Source organism: Limulus polyphemus, unplaced genomic scaffold, assembly GCF_000517525.1.
Source record: "Limulus polyphemus unplaced genomic scaffold, Limulus_polyphemus-2.1.2 Scaffold2632, whole genome shotgun sequence".
In the NCBI taxonomy this organism is placed as follows: domain Eukaryota; kingdom Metazoa; phylum Arthropoda; class Merostomata; order Xiphosura; family Limulidae; genus Limulus; species Limulus polyphemus.
The window spans coordinates 45932-58010 of record NW_013668242.1 but is presented as its reverse complement, the minus strand read 5'-3'; the positions used below and the strand labels follow the sequence as shown (position 1 = coordinate 58010).

At 32.1% G+C, this 12079-nt stretch overlaps 1 protein-coding gene across 2 annotated transcripts in view; it reads left to right on the top strand.

Moving 5' to 3' along the window:
* Positions 1–11934, top strand: part of LOC106467488 — a 46896-nt gene extending 34962 nt beyond the window's left edge. For both annotated transcript variants that reach the window (XM_022395684.1, XM_022395685.1), the window contains 4 exons: positions 5125–5217; positions 6641–9244; positions 10079–10108; positions 11169–11934. In XM_022395684.1, coding sequence (XP_022251392.1) covers positions 5125–5217; positions 6641–8718 — 2171 coding nt within the window. In that variant the 3' untranslated portion in view covers positions 8719–9244; positions 10079–10108; positions 11169–11934. The remainder of the gene's footprint in view (positions 1–5124; positions 5218–6640; positions 9245–10078; positions 10109–11168) is intronic.
* The last annotated feature ends 145 nt before the right edge of the window (positions 11935–12079 follow it).

Genomic DNA, 12079 nt, shown 5'->3' with positions numbered 1-12079 from the left:
TAGTTGATTATTTTCATGACATTAACCAATGAATCGTAAGTTTTATTAATTATGAGACAGTAATTGATATAAAGGCTACTAACAGGAAATTAATTATGAGACAGTAATTGATATAAAGGCTACTAACAGGAAATCAATTAATTCATCCAGCTCTAGTTTACAGTTAGAATAAACAAACAAGATTAAGTTTGTAAAGATGGATAAAATATAACTGAGTTTATATTTTAATAAGATCAACATGGATAAGGTAAGACTAAATTTATTTTTCTGAAGATGAGATATTAATTAAGATGAACAAAAAATCATCAAAGTGAAGACAATATAGCAATAATACTGAGAAACTAAACAAAATAATGAACATTGCCAGTCATGACAGAGCATATAAATATTTTTTTTAATATTGCAATAATTGTAGTCATAAACTTTTTAACTTATAAAATTTATTGAATAGCTTTATCACTAAATCAAAGTAAGACTGTAGTTACAAAACCAACCCGACCAAGTTAACAAGAAGGAATCATCACTTCACTTTCATTCTATGCATAGATGATTTAAGAAAATTGGAATTGTACAAAGAGCTGTCCTAATTATTAACATACTTGCACAGGAAAAATATTTTATTATATAATGAGTTAAAGTAAATATTATAAGGTATGTGGTTTTAAAGTTAAAAAGTAGTAGCTTTCAATGCCCACCACTATTTAAGAGATTATGAATTATTTGTAAAATGTATAATCATTATCTTGAACCATGGTAATGGTTCATAATGGGGATTACCCATTTTTTCTTTATTATTATTTAATATTGTTCCGGCATCCTACAGTAAAAATGGCTCTGATTATATAATATAACCTGGGCAGTATTACTAAATGCATCATTTCGCATTGTAGTTTTTAATTTAATTTTACTACTTAGCAAGTAACAGTGGCTGTATAACCCTTGACACCAATTGTTTAATGTAGTCTGTGGTTTATATGGAACATCATAATTGACTACATGCATATGTATATAGCTGCATGCAGACTGTGGATGTAATTTCTAAAACATACCTCCTGTCACTCAACTATTACTCAACTGCCAGGGTTTCTTCCTTTGCCCATCTAAGCATTGGTCTGATTTTTTTCTCACTTGTTCCAGTCTTTTATACCCCACTTAATTGCCCTTGGCAATATTTGTCTCATGAAACTCTCCACCTTCGTCAATACTCCCTCTGTCATGGTACTGTATATAAGCACCTCATTCAGGTAATGTTATCACTTTTTTGAGACTGACTCAATCCTCATTCTCTAACACCAGCTCTTAGTGGAGAGGAAGGGCAGGAGAGTGTCAGTGGAGATAAGTATTATTGGAAATACATTTTTGGTTTAAGAATATGTTAACTTCCAAAACATACTTACCTTCTCTCACAGTACAGTTAGACCCCCACATTAATAAGGTGGAGAGGCCAGTGAGGGCATTATCCATACAGAAAGCATCTACATAGATCATGGGTGTGTCAATAGAAGATTAGCACCCTAGTGGGGGAACTGCACTACATCCAGAACAGGTATGCTCTTCACCTGTAACTGAATTCATGGACTGTGGGTGAAATTTACATGATTTATCATCACTATTGGCCAGGCCCCAACCAGATAACGTTCCACTGCTTGGGGTTGGAATTATAGGACCATATCCTAATACAGGATATAAGCACTCCTTCGGATAATGTTATCACTTTTTCTTGACAAAGCATTCACTATCAGGTTTCTCTGTGTTATGATTGTTAGGAGATACTTTGAGCGATCTTCGTGTTACCTAGTTGATCTTCATTTAAAAACAAAATCCATTTGACAAATAGATATATGGCATGAATTCCTGGATTATTATTTCCAGAGACAAATCAAATCTCGCCTATCCCACATCTGATATCTAGCATTGCTCACCAATAGGGGAGTCACTTTCAGTTGAGACTGTCAATGATCTTATTGTAGTGAGATGGAAACATATATTCGGTTTGGTGGTGTTCCTCTCGGGTAGGGTCTGAGGCTGCAATTGAAGTTGATCCTGGACATTCTGGGATGGGATTACAACTCTAGGCCTTCCCTTCAATTTGTATGTTACCCAAGGTACTAAATATTATTTGTTCCAACCCATTGTTAGGTCCTGTTGGTAGCACAGGATTGGCAGCTACTCCCTGGTTTCTGTTTTTATGGTATCTTCAGGAGTGCCCACCTCTTCCACTTACTCTTTGGCCATCTCTGTGGAGGCAGCCATTATTTGACATGGTACACCCAGTTATCCAGAAGCTCAAGCTTCAGGCATGGGGGTTAGGCAGTTCTTCACAAGGCATCAGAGTTTAATTTCTAAGGTTGCCATGTATTTGTCTTGGTCTATGCTTAGTCCAATGATGGACATTTATCAATGAAAATGGCACACATATTGGCAATGGGGTATTGAGAGAAGGTTAAACCCATTTTGATCACAAGTGCCAACCATAACACGTTTTTTGACCAGGCTTTTGGCTAGGGTTTTACATCTTCCACAATCATCCTGTATAAGGTGGTCTTATCAACTACCGTTTCACACTTGCAACAACATTTCTTTGAATCCCCAATACTGTTTGGCTGCCCTTACTATGGCCAGAGGAGAAGAGGAATGGGGAAATATAACAACTATAAGATTTATTAAAAATGCTTATTTATATACATATGCTATTATATTTTGACACATTGTCTTATATTTGCATTGAATATATATGTATACATCTATACAACTTGAAAACTCATATGGCTATCCATGTATATGGCTTTACAACTTAAAAATAAATACTAGCCACATGTATAAAACTCATGCAGTTACAAAATCCAGTCTGTGTACCAGTTCAGTAGTTTCTCTAATCCAACGTTTACAGACTCCTCTTATAGATGCAAGATTTAAATATGGTAGCTATATATATTTTACAAGCATATACAAAACATATGGTATGTTAATCACCATGCATCTAGTGATCATACATGCAGTACCACTATCAATGATATCAGGAGAATCCAATCTGCATGATGCTAATCCAAAAGTTGTCATTGTTTCTTGAGAGAACATCACACACCTACTACATATTTCATTAAACGAAGTTGTTTCAGTAGGACAGTATTGCAACAATACAGATTTATGTCCATGATGGACATAATAAAATTAAAGAAACAAGATTATTAAAAATCATTAATTTAAAAAGGGGAAATAGGGATTTTTTAGACATGGAGTTAAAACAGGGATTTGTAGCTTGAGGAAATTATGTCAACACTATGTCTCAAACCTTAAACTTGTTTTTTTACTTTTTTTTGCCATGAAATTTTCAATTTAAGCTACTTATCTTGTTTCTGTAATTTTTGAAGATCCTTATTCCCACTTTTTAAATTAACATGAATGGTGTATGAATGGTATCTGATGTTTTTGTAAACCTGGTAAACTATTTTATGTTTAAATGTATATTCTGTAGAGAATTATCATTGCAAAATCCTCATTTTTTTGAGTTGTTGAAAAAGATTTACTTCATAACATTATTTTGTAATAATGTAAGTTCCATAACTGACAGCAGATGGCGATAGTATTTGTATAATCTTATAGATCATTTTTATGAAAAGAAATAGAACAATATAATTGCTATAAGATCCATTTCCTGTTGAAATTATATTAATATATAATAAAACTTTATTAAAGAATAAATGTTGTATTACTAGAATGAATAACTGTTCATACATATAGCTGCTTCTAGATTTACGTAAGAATTTCAGTACAGTTGCTTCAAGTTCTTACTTTTTGTCAGTAGAACAGTAAGTGGCAGATTTGGATAAAGAACATAATTGCTTTAGGCTGATATTTAGTGACCTTTTTTCAGTGGCATTTTGCATTCAATTACATAATATAATAGTTTCAAAATGCACATAACTATTAGTTTTATTTAGGTATGAGTAACAATTTGTTTCAAGCTTCACTTGATATTACTGGAGATGCATCAAGATTTAACCAGCAATTTGTAGCTGATTCTAGTTCTACAGTAGGTTACATGGTTAAAATTTCATTTACATTTCGGTAACTTAGATTTTTCACGTCGTATTGACAGAATTATATTTCGGTTTCATTACAAAATTTGTTTAAAATTGAAGTAGTAGTATTAAAAATTGTATCTATTTTTCAGTACCATTTGCTTCAAGATTTAATATCATGTAACACAAGACACAATGATAGGGTTATTTAAAACAAGACAATTTTCATTTCAGGCTGTTATTAGTGTCAGAATTATATACAGGTTTCATTAAATGTTTCTACAAACTGTAAGTAGTATCATTGGAGCTGTGTCTGGTATTCAGTGACAGTTTCTTTGATCTATAGGTAGTATCATCAGATTATATCCATGTTTCAGTAAAATAATTTCTTCAGACTGTAAGGATTAGTTAGCATCATTGGAGTTAAATTCAGGTTTCATTAACAGATTTGTCAGGCTGTAAGTAGTATCATTTGATTTTACTTTATCCAGGTTTCATAGCACTTCTTTAAGCTTTAAGTAGCTTCATCAAATTGCTACTGAAACCTGGAGATTTCAGCAATTTCTTCAAGTTACTAGTAAAGTCACATCCAAGTTTCATTAACATAGTTTCTTAAAGCTGCAAGTAGTAATTTGGTAATTTCATTTCGTCATCATTGTTTTATCCAGGTTTCAGTTACTCTGCCTTGGATGATGTCATATAGTTATTGATTGTTAGTATAGTGTTTAAATTTAAAGGAAATACATTTGTGACCATAAAACAGTGTAGGAAAATCTATAAATGTTTCCTCAACAGTTTTCTTTGAACTTTGAAACAATGTAATCTTGGATACTGATAGTATTGGTATCCTCTAGACATTAACATGGAACTCCTGTTCATATATTTAAAAATTACAATCAGTATTTGAAGTAATGCCATTCACAACTATAACTATATATATAATAAGCTGTTACTTTTTTTTCTAGTTTGTATATACATGTGTTTGATTATATTTGTTATGACAAGGAGAATTTCATAATTTCAACACTATATTCTCCTGTACTGGTAAAACATATATATTAAGATTTTACAGTATTAAAGAATGTCTTCATTCTTCATAAAGGTCAGGTTTTGGGAATATTGTCTTCAGACAGTGCTAAACTACAGGTTGTGCAAGATGGTCTCCCCACCATTTGTAATCTACCAGCTAACACAGGTAGGCTTACACTGCTCATCAAAGCTCTTATAAAGCAACTTTTAAGGCTATTTTTCAAGATTTACAGTATTCTATTCTATGGTGCATGTGTTTGTTTGTGAACTTTAACTATGTTAAATAATTTAACATCTACATAACTAGAACAATACAGTGTACCACTACATAACTAGAACAATACAGTGTACCACCACATAACTAGAACAATACAGTGTACCACCACATAACTAGAACAATACAGTGTACCACCACATAACTAGAACAATACAGTGTACCACTACATAACTAGAACAATACAGTGTACCACTACATAACTAGAACAATACAGCGTACCACTACATAACTAGAACAATACAGTGTACCACTACATAACTAGAACAATACAGTGTACCACCACATAACTAGAACAATACAGTGTACCACCACATAACTAGAACAATACAGTGTACCACTACATAACTAGAACAATAGTGTACCACCACATAAGTAGAACAATAGTGTACCACCACATAACTAGAACAATACAGTGTACCACTACATAACTAGAACAATAGTGTACCACCACATAACTAGAACAATACAGTGTACCACTACATAACTAGAACAATAGTGTACCACTACATAACTAGAACAATAGTGTACCACTACATAACTAAAACAATACAGTGTACCACCACATAACTAGAACAATACAGTGTACCACTACATAACTAAAACAATACAGTGTACCACCACATAACTAGAACAATACAGTGTACCACTACATAACTAGAACAATAGTGTACCACCACATAACTAGAACAATACAGTGTACTACTACATAACTAGAACAGAACAGTGTACCACTACATATCTAGAACAGTACAGTGTACCACTATTTTTACAATAAATTTAACTTGCTCAACTTTTCTAAAACTTCCGTGTAAAATAGTTTTTTTAGTTTCTAAGTGTTAGATCAACCATAGTGTTATATTTATGTAATGATCCAAATTTTGATAAAGTATGATAAATGTCTTATATTGATTTAATTATTATTATTATTTATTAATGAGTTTTTGTGCTGCAACTTATTGAGCTCATAAAACTTAGTAAACAAAAATGGGTTGATCTTCTGTGACTTACTCAATGAGGGGTTGATTTACAGTAACTGAGCATTTTCAACTATTCTTGAAACCATTATAATTACCTATGTTTTTTTAAGACTTCTTAGGTGGGTTATATATTATTTTTTTGCTTATTTAAAGAGGAAAGATCAGACTAATATGTTTAGTCTGAAGTCAAAGAATGTTTACATATATTTGACAGTTTTAAGAAAGATGTATTGTAATAGACAAAAAATATTTACAGTTGTTATGTCATTTTGAACTGTAATAGTGTTGCAGTTTTCACTTCTTTGATTTTGCTGTTTTTGTATTTGCTATCTCAGTCATATGTGAGCCCAAAGAAGATGATAAAACTAACTTGAAGAAAACAAAGCACCACCTTCGTCTCCAACGAAATCGAACTAGAGGAAAGTCAGTGCTTCAACAGGTAGTGCAAAGGAAACTGGATGTTGGTGGGCATGCTATCATTTTACCTAAAGCTACATCCAGCCAGACAGTACCCCCTGAATGCAGTTCATCAGTGATTCATCAGACCAAAGTGCGAAGATGTCAAAAGTCGGCAAAAAAATCGGTTAGTGTGGCAGGTAGCGAAAATCAGTCACCACAAGTTAATATAGAAGCCCACCCAGCAGAAGTTGCTAGCACAAAAATAGATAAAAAACCCTCAAGAAACATTGTAGACTCTGAAAAGCGAAAGAAAAATGGAATAATCACAAAAAAATCAGAGACTTTTCAGCCTAGGCTCTCATGCAGTCAAACCTCTCAAGCTCTAATAAATTCTTGGCAACGCAAAGAAAACTCTTCATCTAAGAAAAAGAGTTCTCACACTCCTCAAAATTTATTGCTTAGTCATCAGAAGAAACATAGTCCTCAGCTGAGGACTCTTATCAATTCCGCACGTGTTTTGGTGGGTGGTCAGCCAAATGGACAGAGGCATGTTCGAGTTTTGGACTTTGGGCCAGAAGTAAGTCAGTGTGAATCTGTGTTTTCTGAGGCTGTGACTCATGAAATCTCCAATCATTGTGAACGTAAATATAGAAAATCTCCTAGGAGAAGAACTCCAAGAAAATCAAAACTTGTTAATCATTTTGAACCTCATTCAGAAGTAAGCCCAAAGATCACGAAAGAGTCAGTCCAACAACAACAGTTAATTAATCCATGTACTGCATCAAAAATTCAGCTAGTGAATAACTTAAACCATGTTGTAAAATTTCCTTCAATTGAAGAAGAAAATGATAAGTTTTCCAAAATCATTGAAAATCCAAAGATTGAAATTGGAAACAAATTCACCGATGATGTAGTTACCAGCAGATCTACAAATGACAGTCAAGAAAAGAACCAACTAGCAAATATTCAAAGAGATAGTAGACCTATCAGTGGCAATCAATTTGATAAAGGAAACATTCAATCAAGGCATGTAGTATATGATACCAAGTTACAGAATGAATTAATAGTTGATGCTGACACCCAGAAGGTATGTCATAGTGTTGAAGTACATAATAGCTTGACAAGTGATGTTAAAATACAAGAGGTGCCTCGTGATACTGAAGTAAAAAATATATTGATAAACAGTGCTGACACCCAGAAGGTATGTCATGGTGTTGAAGTACATAATAGCTTGACAAGTGATGTTAAAATACAAGAGGTACCTCGTGATACTGAAGTAAAAAATATATTGATAAACAATGCTGACACCCAGGAGGTATGTGTTCAAGTACAGAGAAGCTTGATAGGTGATGTTAGAACACAAGATGTGTCTCGTGATACTGAAGTACAAAATATATTGACAAACAGTGCTGACACCCAGGAGTTATGTCATGGTGTTCAAGTACAGAGAAGCATGATAGGTGATGTTAGAACACAAGATGTATCTCGTGATACTGAAGTACAAAATATATTGACAAACAGTGCTGACACCCAGCAAGTATGTAATAGTGTTAAAGTACAGAGTAGCTTAGGTGAGGTTAAAACACAGGATGTGTCACATGATATCGAACTACAGAATGGATTGATAGACAATGCTGACACCCAGCAAGTATGTCATAGTGTTAAAGTACAGAGTAGCTTAGGTGAGGTTAAAACACAGGATGCGTCACATGATATCGAGCTAGAGAATGGATTGATAGACGATGCTGACACCCAGGAGGTATGTCATAGTGTTAAAGTACAGAGTAGCTTAACAGGTGAGGTTAAAACACAAGCTGTGTCACATGATATCGAGCTAGAGAATGGATTGATAGACGATGCTGACACCCAGCAAGTATGTCATAGTGTTCAAGTACAGAGTAGCTTAGGTGATGTTAAAACACAGGATGCGTCACATGATATCGAGCTAGAGAATGGATTGATAGACGATGCTGACACCCAGCAAGTATGTCATAGTGTTCAAAGTACAGAGTAGTTTAACAGGTGATGTTAAAACACAGGATGTGTCACATGATATCGAACTACAAAATGGATTAAAAACTGATATAAAATCAAGGAATCAGCTTAGTGCTGATACTGAACACCAGAGTAAATCCCTTACTATTATTAAATCTGTAAATAGCAATGAACAGTTAAAAGACTCAGTGATACTTATTCAGACTGAAAATAAAATCATAGAAAATGATTCAGAAGAGAAGGAACTTGTTTGCTTGTCATTGTCGGAGCACCCAAAACCAGTTGTGCAAAATTTAAAGAACTCAACTGCAAAATTTGAAGAACTGAATGATAATGAGATTGCAGAAACCCTTGTTTCTCTTGCAACCCAAATCCCTGAAAGGCCAGCTATAAGTACTATAAACAATGGTCAGATTGAAATGTCTTCCAAATTCTCAAGTGTCACGCCACTTTCTGATGAAACTAGTGGCCAAGACAGTTCTAGAGACTTCTCTGCTTGTGAAGATTTCCAGAGGAACAAAAGAAAATTAGTGGATTCTGAAAAGGTGGGAATTAATTCTTACACTTATATTTAGCTACCATTTTACACACAGACATAAAAAAAGAGTAAGGTGTAAATTTTCCTGTTTCAGCAAGATTATTTATTTTATTATTATTATTTAATATATATATATATATATATATTCAGAGATGTATATTTTATTCATAAGTGCTCAGTAAATTAGTTCATTTTCTCAAACTGTAAGAATATTCTAGTCTTCACCTATCCTCGATTATACAGAATCTTCTTTCGTTACGAAATATCTAAAGATTTCGTCAAGTGTCTATTTATTCGTATGTTACCGAAACAGTTTTAAAGCATTATAAAATAATTTCAACATGTGGTGACATGTTAAAGTTATCTTTTAATTTCCATTTCTTTTATTGAATTAAGAAAGAAATGGCTATAGATTTATCTATGATAGTGACTGAATTACTTAGTATTTTCTGTAATGAAGTTTAGCTACTTTTATGCATTATTTATTAATACCTAGTAATATCAAGCACCTCGTAGTGGTAATGTGTACTGTTATTTTAAATCTTTTTTTTGCGTTATTGATGCTAACTTGGCAAAGATGGGATTGTATATGTTAAGAATGTAACCATATCTTTTTTTTTGCTGTTATTGATGCTAACTTGGCAAAGATGGGATTGTATATGTTAAGAATGTAACCGTATATTTTTTCTTCACTGAATTCATAGTTCTTTTAAAATACTTGTTTATTTTCAATACAGTTTTGTGTAAATTTTCAACAAGCTGTTTTCCTTTTCATGCTAGTGTTTTAGAGTTTATGTTGTCTGCATATATACAACTATAGATTTTTGTGTTATTTTGTCAGGGGAAAGTAAGAAAGAAGAGAAGAGTAAAGGTATATATATTTTTTACGTATAACTTGTTTATCCATTATAACATAATCATTGACAAATTTCTTTCTGCCATGAGCCAAATTTTGTCTCTTAAAAAATATTCTGCTACACATAGAACTAGGCAATTAGAGGTATTTGCTAATCTATTACTCACTCGGCTCATTAATCAATTACATTCAATAAATTGGTTATTCTCAGGAGATGGCTAAAGAAAGTTAAGTTTAATATCATTGGTGGACAGAGCAACATTGTATAATTTTATGCTTGAAATAGACAAACATATTAGCAATATTTCAATTACTTGAACAGTTTAAATAATCAAAAATAATAATAATTAGAAACCCAGTTTTGATTAGTTGATTATTTTATCCAGTCATCAAACTTACATACAAACTGATTAATGTTACAAAAAATTACTGTTTCTGGTTATTAGCGTTCCTGATTATTCCAATAACTGAAATATTGCCATTATGATTTTTCATTAATTAATAGATTAATTTCATGATTGATGGTCGGAAAACTGATTTTGATTAGTTAGTTATTTTCCTAAAGATAATTGTTTTAATCTTTATTTCAATTACTGGATATCTGAAATAATCAAAGACAGTAAAATATTAGAGGGACTAGCTGATTATTTTCTGTGACGGTAATCAATGCTAGTTAATCACTCAGCTTTAGTTATGTTTTTATTGTACCTATTACTAAAATTGTTGAACTTATTTCTTATCAATAATTCAATTCAGAGTAATGAAATCCAATTGGCTGTATATTTCACTGTATAGGTATAGGTGTTAAGTTTATATCAGAATTTCCAGAAACATTACTGTAGTATGGCATTTATCTTAGGCCTAAAAATGAAATGTTGTACAACATATGTTTTACTGTATATGCATAGTATGTCTCATGTTAAGATTCGAATAATTTTTAAATCTTATAAACCTGTCAGTTTTTTGACATCATCGAGTAAAAATATACTTGTTTGTATCTTGTTGTGAGCATATTTTTTATTGTATTTTATGTTATTCAACTTTCATTTTTAGAAATGCTTTTTCCTTTCTCTAGGAGAAACTACTGAAGGAAATGGACGTTGAGAAAATTCTTGCAAAGTTGCATGGAAATTAAACATATGCTTTATAAACATTATAACATCATAATTGTGGTTCAGTGACCATAGATTATGGTTTGCAATACAATAATTGTTAATATGTATGTAATCTTAACTTGATAAAATGTTTGTAGTACTGGATGTGTTTTTTATCTTTTTTCTCTCTCTCCACATCATTTCATTTTCTTTTGTTCCACATGCTTTTCAGTGAAGGTTACAAAATGTTTTATTTGTTGGAGTGATAGTATGTTTTGAGTATTATTGTGAAACTTTGCTTAATTAGTGTATGTACTGATGAAGTGTCTTACATGTTAATTTTAAATTTAATCTACTATGGAACTCTCTTGTGGCTCATGAACTATGATTGATTTTGTTACATTTTAATTTTTTACTGACTACACGTTTAGACAGTAAAACTGTGTTTTTAAATTTTTACCTCTGTCATGTTGTTACAACTGTTCTTCCTTCACGGATTATTTTTAAATGAGATGTGTTTTTTATAATTTATGCTTTGGTCCACCATTTTTATTGCTGTAGATAATAAAATTCAAAATATTGTCTTTGAGATTTATTTTTGAACAAGTACTTTTTTATTGTATAAAGATAACTGAAAAGTATAACACACTAGCAGACTAATTCTGACAGTGAGTAAATTGGTTTTTGTATAAAACTTTTGATCCTTAACTTCTGTGATGACTGTCAATAAAATGTTTATTGTCATCAGTTTGCAGAATGGAAGAAATGTTTGTTTTAAAACAATAAATATTGTCACTTGGAGACATTGTTTTAAAACAATAAATATTGTCACTTGGAGACATTGTTTTAAAACAATAAATATTGTCACTTGGAGACATTGTTTTAAAACAAT